The sequence below is a fragment of the Rhodamnia argentea genome, chromosome 4, assembly GCF_020921035.1.
Source record: "Rhodamnia argentea isolate NSW1041297 chromosome 4, ASM2092103v1, whole genome shotgun sequence".
Lineage (NCBI taxonomy): Eukaryota > Viridiplantae > Streptophyta > Magnoliopsida > Myrtales > Myrtaceae > Rhodamnia > Rhodamnia argentea.
The window spans coordinates 11,183,171-11,198,780 of NC_063153.1; the positions used below are offsets into that span (position 1 = coordinate 11,183,171).

General features: G+C 40.6%; 2 protein-coding genes across 4 annotated transcripts; one reads left to right on the forward strand and one right to left on the reverse strand.

Annotated features, from left to right (window-relative positions):
• Positions 1–1,934: 1,934 nt before the first annotated feature.
• Positions 1,935–11,682, reverse strand: LOC115756779 (glutaredoxin-C6-like). Of its 3 annotated transcripts, none has more exons than XM_048277561.1 (2): positions 11,626–11,682; positions 1,935–2,753 (listed from the first exon to the last, which is right to left on the reverse strand). In XM_048277561.1, exon 2 carries the CDS (start codon positions 2,720–2,722, stop codon positions 2,306–2,308), a length of 417 nt encoding a protein of 138 aa, XP_048133518.1. In that variant the 5' UTR covers positions 2,723–2,753; positions 11,626–11,682; the 3' UTR covers positions 1,935–2,305. The 3 variants fall into 3 exon arrangements, with proteins under 3 accessions (XP_048133518.1, XP_030552550.1, XP_048133517.1); XM_030696690.2 differs by having other exon boundaries at positions 1,935–2,771; positions 11,635–11,681; XM_048277560.1 differs by having other exon boundaries at positions 1,935–2,758; positions 11,624–11,681.
• Positions 11,683–11,939: 257 nt separating this feature from the next.
• LOC115756777 (heat shock factor protein HSF30-like) lies at positions 11,940–14,103 on the forward strand. The gene is made up of 2 exons (XM_030696686.2): positions 11,940–12,330; positions 12,791–14,103. The coding sequence occupies exons 1-2, from the start codon at positions 11,998–12,000 to the stop codon at positions 13,574–13,576; spliced, it is 1,119 nt and encodes a 372-aa protein (XP_030552546.1). The 5' UTR covers positions 11,940–11,997; the 3' UTR covers positions 13,577–14,103.
• Positions 14,104–15,610: the final 1,507 nt, after the last annotated feature.

A 15,610-nucleotide genomic window follows, 5' to 3' on the forward strand; every position in this document is an offset into this window, starting at 1 on the left:
CCTCCACAATAACTTTGGGATGAGAAATTGACAGTTTGAGGCCTACAAGAATACCCCAAAGTCTTGTGCCAAACATTCTTTTTTCTTTTTTTTGCCTCTTGAACTGGTAGGCAAAATCTTTTGCCAAACATTTTTTGGCATACTTGCAATCCCTGATAACGTGTACATGGAAATCTTTCATAATTTGTGAGCAAAGTGTTGGTGACAAACCAGCCGCAAGATACTTGTGATCCCTTCGCGGCTCATCCCATTTCCACACTAAACTATTCACCTTCCTTAAATCTTTATTACACTGGCTTTCCATTTGTTTGACTATTAGGATTTAAGTTCCACATAATACATTTTTTTTAAATAATGACTGATTAATACATAGAGCGCCACCGGCAAATGAGGAATTAATTTACCATCTCGACTCATATCGGACGATATTTCTCTTTCTTTTCTTTTTTTCACTAAAGTTCACGTCGAAAGTCACATGATTGTCGGAACGTAGCACCGTCACGAGAGAAACACACGATACTCCTCCTTGCATGAAATATCAGCAGAGTATCCGGCATTCTAGGCCTGATGAAACCCTTCCTGGGGAATAGATTCGAGAATTTAATGGTCAAAGCATGGCAGATTTGGAGCTCGGTGGGGGCATCCATTTATACCTCATAAGCAAGCGTGACACACAAAGCAACTTTTAATGGCTAGAAGAAAGCCAAAAGAAAAATCTGCAGAAAAGGGGGGAAAAGGCCATTTTGTGGTTACTTGATTGCCAACTTAAAACACATTCTCTTTATTCATCTTTATGTTGCTTGTTTAGGTCAAGAATCTCGAAACCCTAATCATGGGTTCCACCCTTTTGGACCTAGAAGAATCTTAGACCTCACCTTTGAAAGAGAAAGATACCATTCTTAGTGTTGAGAGACACGTTACGCTTTCCTCTAGTTTTTATATAGGATCCACAGTTGACGTCACCGTACTCTTTTCACCGCAAATTACCATCGACTTCACAGCAAGTGCAGCGTAAGAACACATGTAGAGTAAGTCATAAGTAAGCGTGCTTCACTAGGTTTAAATTTTCTCGACGTGTTCTAAAATTAACAGCATATGTCTGTATGGAAATAACGATGGCGAGCTTCACAATACTTGTCAACATGTTGGATGACACTTTGTATTTTCATACGAAACCCTAACCTGAACTTTTTAAGAGAAAGCAAAGTGACCCTTTTAGGGTTTGGAGATTTTAATTATTGGACGAACTTTGTCTTAATGTGTTGATGGGTATCGCTCTACTTTGTCGTGGTCACGTAGCCTTCCAAACCAATCCTCGATGCCTCCAAGATTGTGTCGCGTTAAGGACACGACCCACAGAATCTTGTACTATACATGTTTAACCAAAGGAGGCAGAATTTTTTGTGGCTACGTATGTTCACAAACAATAAAGATCTTTTGATAAAATTAACCATGGTCGGGAATTGTCTACGAGCTATACATGATTGAACTTTGGTCATGAACAAAAAAGAAATTATAGCATACACTACCAATGGTAAAAATGTTTTCCACAAGCGACATCTATCATTAACTTGATGATCGGTGAGAGATTGGGATTAAAATTCTCAAACCAATGATGGATAAGATCGATCGGGTAAATTTTTCTTTATACAGGCTGCTTATGCTCTAAATTTTTCATGAAGAAAGAGAAATTTTGATCTTTGCCACTTTTATAAGATTAATATGAGGAATGTCCACCGGTTTACAAATTAATATGATGCACCGTCTGCAAAAGAAAACATTTGAATTTGATTAATGAACTCGATAATCAATAAGAAAATGTTATACCACTTAGTATATCGAGTTTATAGAGCGGATGAAATTCTACGATTCTTCTTAACTATCAATCCCAACCAACTTGCTAGAGCACCGCAATTAAAATTCAAATCACATGCTTAAGAATCGAGAAAAAGTTGGATATTATTCCAATCAATTCCAAATACACAAAATTTATCACTAGACAATAAATAAGAATTCATTGGTGATAAAGATAATATCTCAAACACGTGTGCCGTACACGTGTGCTCAGATTCTTCTTCTTCTTCTTCTTCTGCTGCTGCTGCTGCTGCTTCTACTGCAACTTACAGTTTTGACCATCAAATCAAGCTACGGCAAGCTACAACCAATACAAATATTCTGCTTTTGACCCTAATAATTGAAAATCATATCATTCTTTCTTGCATCCTACATAGGAATACCATCTTCAATCTAATACATGAAATCTCGTACCGGGTCGAAATCAGGTCCCATGTCTCCAAAGCACAGGCTAGAGGACGCCGACTTCGGCGAGCTTGGGCACGAGGTGGCCGCTGAGGTGGAGGGCGACGAGGGACTCGAGGCCGCCGACGCAGGAGCCGCCGATGAAGACGGCGGGAGGTGGGTTCGCGCCGCCCCGCCCGCCGCCGCCGGAAGCCGGGTCGGGGGTAGTGGGGATGGCGTCGATCTCGTCGTCGTCGAGCTCGATGACGGTGGGGTTGACCCCGACGGAGGCGAGGAGCTTCCTCATGACGTGGCACATGCAGCAGGAGGAGCGGCTGAAGATGATGACCGGGTGCTCCGATATGAGGCGCTGGATCCGGGTCTCCGCCGACTCGTCCGCGTCGATGGAGAGGGACGAGGCGGAGGCGGCCGTCGGGGTGGCGAGGTCGAGGCGCACGAGGTCGTCGGAGCAGAGTCCTTGCATAATAACGGAAGACGCGTCGCCGGAGAGATGGAGAGAGAGAGAGAGAGAGATTGTCAACGGAGAGAGGGCGAGTGAGAAGAGTGGGATTTGTGGTGAATTTTATATAAGAGAGAGAGAGAGAGAGTGGAAGGTTGCTGACGTCACAGAGTTGGAAGTACTGTGTACTGGTGATGTTTTGTTTTTTTCTTTTCTTTTTCTATTTTTATTATTTTCCCACCTCAAATAATACGGTACAGTTTTGCATTTGAAGTCTAATCGATGACACATATAAGGTCCAGCTGAACTCATTGGAAAGAACAAAATAAAAAATAAAAAAAAAACTCACCTTATTTTTCACGACCTTAGATTCTCAAACTTGACACTCTAATAATGTGTTTGCACGTTTGGGGGTTCAGGAACCGCTTTAGTAGAGCGTTCATTTTTATTTTTATTTTTTACGATTGAGTAATTAATATATCTTGATTAACCCATAATTTATTGCGTTAAGCCTTCAAATGAAGATAGGTCTAAATTGATATGTTGACGAGTTCAAATTTGAGCTCCCTCTTAGCGATTTTCTCGGATGCGCTTATCGGATTTTGGCTGCGCGTTCTTCACAAATTATTGATTGGCGGGTCTCCAATTTATTCTAGTGTTTGGTGAATATCGCAAAGAAAGAAATCTCATGATCAACGCTTGTTTCGGATGAAAATTGCTATCACGGTTGATTTGGCGGGAAGAGACTCAGGACAATTGGTCCGGAAACGCACGATAGAGATCATGGATGATGCAATCCCAAGTTAGCGGTCGATAGCCGGTCGGGAGACGCAATATAGAGATCATGGGTGTGCAATCCCAAGTTAGCAGTTGATGTTGTTTGGTTGCGGTGCATAGTTTGCGAGTACATTGCAATAACTTAGATATTCACATGTAAAAGGATACTTGAATTAAGGGGGAGCAAATCTCGGACCTAACACTAAAGCTCACACGTGAGAGATTCTTAAAGAAACCCACATTAGAGAATCGATATGATTTTGAGCAGTTAATATATCTTAATTAACCAATAATTCATTGGCTTAAGATTTTTTAGTGAAGGTGGGTCCAACTGGATATGTTGATGTGTTGTTTCACGACTGCGGGGTAACCAAAAGGGTGCTTCCTCGATCATTAAAAAAAAAAAGAGAGAAGTTATTTATGGTGTAAGATATATCAAGCGTTATGCCATCTTTGTACATTTTGTTCTGTATTTTATATTATTTATGAGACAAGATGGGGTGTAAACTTTTCAAACGAAAAGCACATTTGAAATTAGAAAGTAGGTATTGCGTATCAATATAGATCTAACAATAACAAAAGGGTAGGAACCGAATTAGCTAGGACGTATCACAATTAGCTTATACTATCAAAACAATCTCTCTCGCTGTCAGGATAATATCGCGATTCTCATATCAGGCTTCTCCTATGAAGTGAATCAGCCATTCAAATTTGACTTCCTCCCCCACAACACACACACAAAAAAAAAAAAAAAAAGACAAAAAGCTCAACTTCAATTAAGACGTCACTGAAGTCGATCACGAACCCACCGGCTTGATAGGCCTACCCTGACTCACCTACGTGTCTTTGTGAACTTACGAAAGCTTCGATTTAGGAAAGGAACTTCGTGTTGGGGGGGGTGGGACCAATCGTGGTAATTACGAAAATGCACGGTGGGCGCAAAATTGAGAAAATACCAAAAAGCAGGGGGGCAAAAGTCGATTTCCACGCAACCTGTGTCCTTTCAACTTGTCCTTGCCTTTCTGCCGTTTCACTGGCTTGCCGGTGGAAAAGAAATGGCGAAGGTGACGGCCGAGCCGAGCCGAGCCGAGCCGTTCCGAGCCGTCAAGTTAAACCATCGAACCACCCCCAATTACGCAATGTCGAAAAAATCCGATGACGTAAGCCGCTGCGAAATGAAAGGGCGGGCGCCAAATTGCCTTCAGGGAATCGCAGGGGCAGGGGCAGGGGGCGGGGTCAAAGCTGCACTTTCCTCGTCATCACGGCGCCCCTGTGGCTTACACGTGGCAGGTGCGGTTCCCCTTCCTCCAAGCATGGAGTGGGTTGGGGGCGAGTGGGGCCCGGAGGTTCTAGTAGATGCCACGTCATTGGTCCAGAACGTGCCCCGTTCTCATTGATGAGAGATGATGAGATGTGATATATGCGAATTATTGGGGCTTCCGATCGAATAGACGAGAGCGGGAATCGGAGGTAGCGACGGATCGCATGATTCGATAATCTCACTCATGAGAAAAGTTAATACGAGATTAATAGGGTTTTGAAAAAAAATTGAATTCGAAATTTCTTATTATGATATTACGTGAAATTTTATGAAGTAATTGTCAATTATTCTAAAAAATTAAATAATTAAAAGAATGTGTGAATTAATATTTAATTTTTCTATTTGAATCGTGTACATCATGTTATGTCTCAAATTGATAATCTGTGACCTCAATTTCTCGCTTAAAAGTTTTCTAGGTTTAGCCCTCTAGAGTTCACATTTACATGGCTAAATTATGTCAATTCAAACGACTTCTCGATCGATTATAACCGCGATAGATTGAACCGACCATGATAAACAATTCATGCATGATTGGAAATATTTGTTGACGTGTTTAGTTAGTCGGATCTCCAGATTTGAAATTCCAGAATATTTCCCAGCCCACTGCTCTGGTGGAGATTATGTCGATGGTCCAAAGATACTTGGTTCCGACGAGAGCGTGTTTCCCCACCTTTGCTGGTTCCTCGGAGAGCGCGAGAGCCAATCGGGACGCGCCACGTGTCACGCCACGCTCCGAGATTCCATACAGGATCTTGGGGGGCTCGTGGGCCGCGGGCCCCTCGCCATCATGGCAACGGGTCTTGGTGTCCTTCAACCTCCGCCGTTGATGGTGGCTGCAAAGGTTTATCTATATCGATGTCTGCCACATGTTAAAATGGAGAGAAAGCTTCGTAGGAATTCCGTTGCATCATCAACGTCGCGATATGTGGGGCCCACCCGCCCTCACTTCATTTCATTGGCGAGAGAGGCAAATAATAAAAAAAGGAATCTCACTTTATTTTTACAAGGTCTTGTGGCCACCCAACTCGCCAAAAAACAAATGGGGAAAAGGGATTTTGCCACGTAGGATAACAGTAATTCTAATCACTAATTCTGATCACTAGGCCTAGTAGGCATGACAATAATTCTAGTTATCTTTGCAAAACAAAGTGATCCAAATGAGCTTGGTCAAAATCAAATGAAATGACTACGTGGGTCCACGATAAATCTCGACCTCTAAAACATAATCTCCATAATCGTATCGCAAGTACGTTCTCGAACTAACCGATCATCGTTGAATTTAACCGATTAAGGCTCTTAAGAATAGCATATTAGCGTTGGTGACATATCTTGATTTTGTGCTAGTCAATGCGTCGAGCCGCCCTAGAGGAGCCAAACTTGAGTAACATTTGCAAAATCGGGGATTGACTTTTGGGCCTAAAGTTGTCCCCAAGGTTAACACGCTAAGGAATGAGAGTTTAAAAAATTAAAAATAAAAACCGATGGTGACCAAAGTTGATCGCGAATAATGTGATGGGAGGGTGGACCAAGGAGTGTCCAAATATATACAATTTGCACAAAGTCAAACCCCAAAATCCAAAAAAAAAAAAAAAACAAAATCCATGAGACATTAGCACTAGCAGGCGTCGTGGTCAACTTGGCCATTTTAGATTCTGCCTCATCTTTTGGATATGCGTACGTAGAAGAAGATCTTAAAGGAATTTGAATCGACCTCTATCTTCGTGTGAGCAACTTGTCTATAGTAAAATGAAAGATAAAAATGCAACAAAATCGTTTTCCCTCGACTTTCGAGTTGATTAATGCGAAACATCTCTACAACCGCAGATTTTCATTACTTTGCCCGTTTCTGAGCAAGATACTTTAACCCTCGAAAGAGATCGATCTTTTATACGAATACAACCAACTTCAAATCACGTTTCTTGTCAAGAAAAAAAAAAAGGACGGAAGCTACAATAGTATAGTCGCTGACAATCAATTAAAAGATTGAAATGTCAGTCTTGGAAGCAAGCAATTAGAGAGATAACCTCGCATAAGAAATCAATATGCTTTTTCTCTCATACCTTTTTTTTCTGATTGCTGTTCGATATTCCGGTGTCCTAGGCGTAGAGGAACCACCTCAATCCATCCCGTAAGACTTCTCGTTTCAAAGAGAGGAGGACGGATTTATCAACTAATCACGAAATGCTATGGTTCTTAACACTTATAAATCTATTTGAAAGTAATTCGCGGGACCAAGTGTACACACCCAAAACAAAAAAAAAAAAAATTAAGGAAAAGAAGTCAAATTTGTGGTGGGCATCATTCGGGGAAGTGGGCTAGCTGGAGTTGCCTCCCTCGCTGTTCGACAAAAATAATGGCCGTTCTCTCTCTTTAATTTATGCTTTTTCCTGTTCGAGGAAAGCGATGACGAAATAACACATTAGGTAAAAAGCTTTCGATAATTAATGATGATTATAATAATAATATTAGTCAATTTGCTTGCTTTTTAGCTTCGAAGCAGTGTCGCCCTCTTCGGCCGGCTAAATTAAAAAAAAAACAAAAAAAAAAAGCAGTTGTGAACTCAATCATGACCAAGGGTATTAAGGACAAGACAAATATGTGTTACGTAAGATAAGCAAATTTGTTTTATTTACCCATAAAATAACATAGTTCCTTCGAGCACAAGTTTCAAATGTCAGCTTCAAAGCTAAATTGGCCATCTTCTATCAGTAAAGCCGCCTTGGATTCGCATCGATTTTCAACCTGTCGTTCGGGACGTAACTTCGATGATCGGTGTTTTGAATCATCGGTACAAGTTTGAGGGTGCCATTTTTTATGATCCAAAAAAGGGACACAACTGACCTTTTTTTTTTTTTTGTAGTTATCAATATATTTTGTTAAGATTATCGGTCCTAATCATTTAAGCTTCACAGGTCCGATGCTTTGATGTGATTTTTTCGTGTCATCAGCATCTGTTTGTTTCGCGAAAACTAAATAGTATGAAAAATATTTTCTTAAAAATGATTGTTTATGTTGCTTAAAATAATTAATCAATAAAACTACATTTTTGTTATCCATAATAGTTTTGTCTAAAATTTTTCATAAATGATGGAAATTATTCTTTATTCATTCATGTTCGTAAGCGATAAAAGCGATCGCTTTTATAAAAAAAAATTATAGATCTTTTTTTTTTTTTTTTTTAGAAACAAACGGAACCGTAATAAACAAGTTTCACTAAAAATAATTTAACTCTAGCAATTTCAAGAAATTTAAGTTCCTGTCGCACGTTACTGACAAGTGCACCCATAAATAGTTAGGATGGGAAAAGGAGTGACGACTTATTCTGACGTCATGTCTTTATTACCGGAGTATATTCGGATTCATAGGAGCATGTACCGTCTGACCCCATTGGAAACTGACAAGAACTGTACATATAATTAAATAATTAAATATCATTTGTTTGAACGATTTTTATTTTTGTTATATCAATTACCAATTGCTCGTGGAAGAAATAGTTTCCTTTGATGCCGTTAAAAGTTCATTGACTCCTCCACTGTTGAAAATTAAAAATTTGTATGTGTGCTATATCTATCTGTATACATTTGAGATTTATAATTTTGGCATTTTTATTTTTGCTAGTGTATCAATAATCTCGCCCCGAGTTTTACTTACCATAAAACATCGCGTGGAATTAATAGTAACTAAAATGAAGAAGAGAAGACATGAGAGGAGGAGCGAGCAACAATATCGAACATAGGTTGAAGGGTAGGTGAAGAGGGAGAGGCGTGTAGCGAGTAAAAGTAGGAAGTCGATCAAAATCGACAATCTTGGCATGGGGTCGGTTCTTGTGAGAACACGAGCCGATGACAGGTTGCCTAGCGCCGTCGGGGCATCGCCCAACACAAAACCCGCTGGAAAGGGGTCAAGCCCGTCTTCCTCCACGGCTCTTACTCCGAATTCGTGGTGCCAAAACTCTCTACAAAGTCCAAAAAGGACACAAATGCCAAATGCAAAGCCCGGCCCATATCTATTAGGGGGTGGGCAAAGTGGACTGCTCGAACCGAGAACTTCCCGGATCGAATCGGATTGATGGGTTTGGTCCAATTCTCGAGGTCACCGGTCTCGTCCCCGATTCCTCAAAGTGGAATCGATATTCAGGCTGTCTGGCTCCCGGTTCTACGGTGGAACCGGACAGTCAAGACCGACGAATTTTTATTTTTATTTTTATTTTTTAAATACATAAGTTAATTAAAAAAAGTTAATTAAAAAAAACATGACTCAATTTTGATTCTCTAAAAAAAGATAGAAGGAAACCTAATGGTCATTTTTTGGGTCACCGGTGTGACCCGGTTACAACATTCTTCTATTGAGTTTTGGTTTTCTCTGTCTCATTTTCACGCATGCATCTTTTCGGGTTTTCTTGCATGCCCGAACTGTTCTGTGGGTTTCATATTTTTGTTTTCATTTTATTTTTTATTTTTATTTTACCGGTTTCATTGGACATGCCGGAAACTAGACCGGATGGGTGGTATGGTCGGTCCACGGTTCCGGGGGCATTCGGTCCGGTTCGGTCACGGTTCTTGAGAGAATCGGACCAATCCGGACCATGCTCACCCCTAATATCTACAGTAGTGGAAAATCTCATAGAGATGAAATAGCATGGACAGAAAAATGAACATTGATTCTCGTTTTCTGGGCCAATTTTCTCTTTCGATTTTCAAGACATTCACTCGGCCCACCAATTATTATAGACAACTGTGGAAAGTTTGGGTCCATCTTGAAATGTCTGGGTTCTAAGCCCAACTCAAGTTTTTCATGAAGCATAGAGCCCACGTGGACTTTGGGGATTTCTAACCCATAAGCATCGTGCGAGAGCTGTGTTTTGAAAGCAAGTAAATCATATGAAGATGCACGGTCGTTTTGAACCTAGGTTTCACTTAGGACAAACAAATAGTTGCTAGGTACAATATAAGGGCCATCCAATCACCCGTGTCCCAAAAGCAGTAACCTAAGTAATTACACAAGATGATGATCATTGGAGAGTCGATGTTTACTTATGAATCACTCAACAAGTCTCTCGTGACCAATGTGGAACTTATGATGTCACAAGCTTTCTCATTTTAAAGAAACGATATTTTCGTCAGTGCTAGCACGTATTACGCAGCGATATTCCCCATATTTGATGTGTGGCCCGATCTTTTCTCGCCCCATCCACTATCCTAGAAATCTATCGGGAACCACACCTTGTTCGACCTCTCTCGCCCTGACGATCGCTTTTTGTCCCGATTTGATTGGGTATAGGCTTCATCAATCCACAAGTCACACATCTACTAGAGGGGATCTTGCTTTGTTACCATATGCAATTTTGGCTAATAAATCATTCAATAAGACCTCTTCCAACCGATGATGGAGTTAGGATGTCACAAAATGCCCCATGTAAAGAACTTATATCATCCTCATTGTTGTGTTGACCTGTACTGTGTGTGATGTCTGGTCTGTTCCCACCCCCCTCATCATCCTAAAAAAGTCTGTCATGAGTCGCATCTTGTCCAAATCTTCATGCTTTGACAATCATTTTTAGCCCTTGTCTAATCGGGTATGGGCCTAATCCGTCCAGCAACTACACATCTATTGAAGGAAAACCCGATTTTGTTAACATTTGTAATGACATGGTTCGTTCCACGTGGGACAAACCCCAAAATGAGTGCTCTAAATTAGGGGTGAGTGGTTCTAGGGTCGGTCCATGTTCTGTCTAGAACTTGAAACTTACTCGTTGAAACTAGTTCTTTAATATTTGAAACTTGAAACCTACCCTATACACCTTAAAACCCGAAACACATCCTGTCACAAGCTCCAGTGTCTACTCATAATGCACCCGTATTACGAATTGAACGATTGCGATGAATAATTCACTTCTAATAACAACAACTTACTATTACAATTTACTGACCACGACTCATAATTATACGCACAAAAAAATATAAAACATTAACATAGTTTGAATTTCAGTCATGGATATTAGGGGTGTCAAAAAAAACCCGTGTCGGCCCGAAAATTCACCCTAATTTTCGGGTCGGCTTGGTATTGTTAGGATCGAGCCGGCCCGATTCTGTTTTTTTTTTTTTCATCCACGTTTGATTTTTAATTTATCTTATTTTCATTTTTATTTTTTATATTCTTTCATTCGACGGACATGTCAAGTGATTTTGATTAAAAAAAAAAAAAGAAACCTACTCGACCCTGCCCGAAGAGGGTTTGGGTCGGCTCGGGCGAGGTCCCAGCCCATTGACACCCTTGATGGATATCGCCGGAAATAAAAACGTGGACTAGTGGTTCAAGATTACAAACTCATCATCGGAAGTCATAGAATACTGCAAAATCATGTAAAGACATTGAACAAGAAAAACACAAAGACAGGTTCTAATTTTTTTGTTCCACCTAAAATCCGAAACCTACCCGTTGGAACAGATTCCCTAATTTTTGAAGCATGAAACTTACCATGTATACTATAGAATCCGAAATCCGATCGGTTTTCTACCGGTCCGGTTCTCAAGTTTCAAGGTCCATGCTAACCCCTACTCTGAATAACTATATAATGTAATGACCATTTTAGGAAAAATATTGACTTATGATCGTTCAACATGTAACTTGGAATATCACCGTTCCATATCCCACTTATGCCTTGGTAAAGAATTACTTAGTGCCATAATTTTTCAGTGAGATTTCTCCACGAAGATTGTCTGTCTCATGGCAGAACAGAGGAAAGAGTTTGTGGGACCCCTTAGATGTAATTTTCACGGCTCTGATTTTTCCCTCGGTTTATCCACAAAGACCTTTTCATCCCATGACAGAGAGAGAGAGAGAGAGAGAGAGAGAGAGAGAGAGATTTCGTGGGCCCCATTAATACAATCTAACGGCTCCGAATTAAGTTATAAATCCTTTCCTTTTCGCGTCTCACTCACGGCCCGACATCTCGAGAAAATTCTAGAATTTTCACTCTCCAAGTCAAACCTTTGACCAAAAGAACACTGCCACCTGTCGGAAGCTTCTCACACTCTCTCAGACACAGAAAGTTGACACCGACATATCTCCGTGCCTCTCTCTAGATTTTTCCTCTCCCAACCTTACATATAACCGAAGTCGCTCTCTCTCCCCTCTCCCCCGACAATGGAACCAAGATCAAGAATCGCGTAGCCGAAGAAGAAAGAAAAATAACCAAGAAATGCCACCGATGGACAGAGTGATTGTGATCAAAGAAGAAGATCAAGATCAAGAACATGAAGATGTGATCATATGCTCAAGTGGGTCGTCGTCGTCGTCGAAGAACTCGACCGCTCCGAGGCCAATTGAGGGGCTCCACGAGGTGGGGCCGCCGCCGTTCCTGATGAAGACGTTCGAGATGGTGGAGGATCCGTCGACGGACGCCGTCGTGTCGTGGAGCGGAGGGAAGAACAGCTTCATCGTCTGGGATTCCCACCGGTTCGCCTCCACTCTGCTTCCCAAGTACTTCAAGCACAGTAACTTCTCTAGCTTCATCCGACAGCTCAATACTTACGTAAGTGTTTGATCAAATTCTCGAATCACCTACCTTTGATTTTTGTCTTCAGTTCGTCATTTTCGGGGAATCTGGTAATGATTTTGGCATGTCCATGCTCTTGAGTTTGCTTTAGGACGAATGAAGGTTCTGTTTCTGGTTTTGGTTTTGGAGTCTGCTTCAGTTAGTTTAGCAACCCCTCAGCGAGTAGTGATTAGGCTGACTACTGATCAACTCTGATATTACAGCAATCGAACTGCATTAAGATCGAGAAGTGAAATTTCACTTTTTATCCAGTGTCCATTTCCTATTTTGAAGTGGATGAAGTGATCTGTTTGTTTGAATTGTAATGTAGCTTGAGTAGTTCTTTAATTCTGCTCAGATGACGAAACTTAGCCAAAACTTGAACACTACCTCATTAAATAAAGCTGGGGGAGATCAATCACCTATGAAGTTTTACTGACGTATGAAATTTATGCAGGGATTTAGGAAGGTGGATCCAGACAGATGGGAATTCGCAAATGAAGGTTTCTTGGGAGGCCAGAAGCATCTGCTCAAGACCATCAAGAGGAGGAGGAACGTCGCGCAGAATCAGCAGCAGCATGGAGCAGCGGCCTGCATCGAATTGGGAGAGTTTGGATTGGAAGGCGAGCTCGAGAGGCTGAGACGGGACCGCAACTTGTTGATGTCCGAAATTGTGAAACTGAAGCAGCAGCAACAGCACTCAAGGGGCCTGATCACAGCAATGGAAGATAGGTTGCAGAGAACAGAGAAGAAGCAGCAGCAGATGCTGACTTTCCTTGCTAAAGCGCTCAATAACCCTTCCTTCGTTCAGAACTTGTCACAAAGAAAGGAATTGCAGAGTCTTGGCATGAGAAGGAAGCGGAGATTGACTGCTAGCCCGAGCGAGGAGAATTTGCAAGCAAACCAAGATCTGGAAGAGTTGGCATCGGCTGAATCCGATATGGAGGCACTTCTCTATGGCGCCTTGGACAACGAATCAAGGATCGACATTGAAGACCCAATCGGGAGTTCGATGCCGGGGACCATTAACGATGAGTTGGATACCGTGAATGCAACGATCTGGGAGGAACTACTGAATGAAGACATGATTCCAGGCAATCCGGAGGAAGTGTTACCCCTCGGCGACGATGAGGAGTCGGAGATCGAGGTGGAAATGGAGGATTTGGTTGAAAATCCTCTGGACTGGGGAGAGGACTTGAAAGAGCTGGTGGACCAAATAGGTTATCTCGGATCGACGCCGTGATAGATGTTCACTGAATTGGTCTTTCACTGCAACACAACCACCACTCCTGACTATATATGAAGATTTGTGGTAGGTCATCAAATAAAATCCATGTCCTTAGTCGTTTCTCTCTTCGAGTGTGTAATGAAATTATGTATTTGTGTGCTAGTCTTGGCTTGTTATCTGATATAGGAGTGTGTTGAGCAGGAGGGAATGGTTGAGTCAAAAGTTGCAGTGGGGGACCAAATATCAAATGTTGCTTGCCTGCTTGCTGGCTGGTTTCTCTGTATCCTTAATTCTGTGGTTTGTCTAGTATTTGCTGATGTTAATGTTGAATAAGTTCTTGCTGGTTTTGATTTTTCCTGTTCTTTGATTCATTTTTGCAGGTGGATTTGGTCGAAAGACTTGTCGAAGCCTCTCCAAATTACAAAGCCCAATTCATGATCCTCGCAGTTCTTTTCTTTCCACACCATCAGATTCTCTTATTCATTCCAAGCTAAGATTGTACAGATTTTGTTTGTTCCATGTAAATTCTTGGTTGACTGAGCCAGCAGATTCATGTTAAAAAATTGGGCTGTTCTAGTTCTTTTTTTTTTTTTTTGGCGAAACTTGTTTTGGCCCCTCTTTATAGTTCTGTAGGAGATGAAGAGATTGATGATCCAAAACAGAGAGCTCTCGATAGTATAGGATCGAGAGAAGGTGACTGACTGTTCCGTCGCTCTCGGCAAAGCGACAGGACATCTTGGACCACCAATTTGTTTCTAACAAAGCCAGATTACCTGCTTATCCGGTTTATATGAAATCAATAAAAGTGCACCTAAATAAATTTAAAAAGAAAAGTTGACATTTTTTTTCAAAAAGTATGGTTATCATATTCTTAGTAGAAAAAGTCAATTTCATAATCTATGGCCTAAATTACCTGACCATTAATAATAATTAAGATGAAATCCATCGGACGCGCAATAATTAATTGTTTTTACGTGTTTGAGAGCTAAACGGCTTTAACTTATTTGTGATAATACTATCAAAACCTTACTTCCAACAAATTTAACCACGTTTCGTGTAGACAACATTTATGTAAAAAGTTGTGCCACACGTAATTAGGCTCAATATAAAAAAAAAACTCTAACTTTAGAGATATAAAAAAAAATATCTCATAAAAAATCTCTAATTTTTACTTTTGTTCTAATTATATTCTAAACTTTTACTTTTATACAATTCTACCGGCTTAGTACAAAAAAAAATCATCTATTTTAGCATATGTCTCAATTATATTTAAATTTTTTTGTCTTATAAAAAACCTTCAATTTTTACTTTTATTTCAATTTTACCACGATTAGCCTTTCGTCTATAATCACCCTCGGTTAATCCTATGTGGTATTTTTACATCGTTATTAAATTACACCTTAGCAAAGCCGACATGAAAAAAATTCTTAAACTTCTCTTCCGTTATTTGCTTCTTATATATTGCCCGGAGATACAAAATCACTCAAGACGACACGTTTCATATTCTATTCGGCACTCAACGGCTCAAAGAATGGCTAGATTAGGGATATTTAGACGAACCATCTAAAATCTCGTCGTCTCTAAAACCTACTATTTCTAAATTTCAAAGATTCATCGGTAAGTTTGGCGAGAAAATTCGGGTCGCATAAGATTAATTAACGATAATTATGGACGGAAGGATGATGGTGGTAGAATTAGGGTAAAAGTAAAAGTTGTGAATTTTTTATGAGACAAAAAAAATTTCGAATATAATCGAAGATATATACTAAAGTTAAGGTTTTTTGGATATTAAATAGGTAGAATGGTATAAAAATCAAAGTTGAGAATTTTTTATGACATCAAAAAAGAATTTGGACATAATTATCAGAGATTTTATTGGGTATTAGACCCAAATGATTCTTATTAAATAAACAAAAAAAAATTAAAAAAAAGTGGTGGTTCAGTCGGACTCAGCCCATTGGACCACGGCGGGACTGGGCGGCACCGGCCCGTTGTCCTTCCACTGCCGAGAGCGGGAGGTTAACGCTGCTCTGTGAAACCAGCCTGACG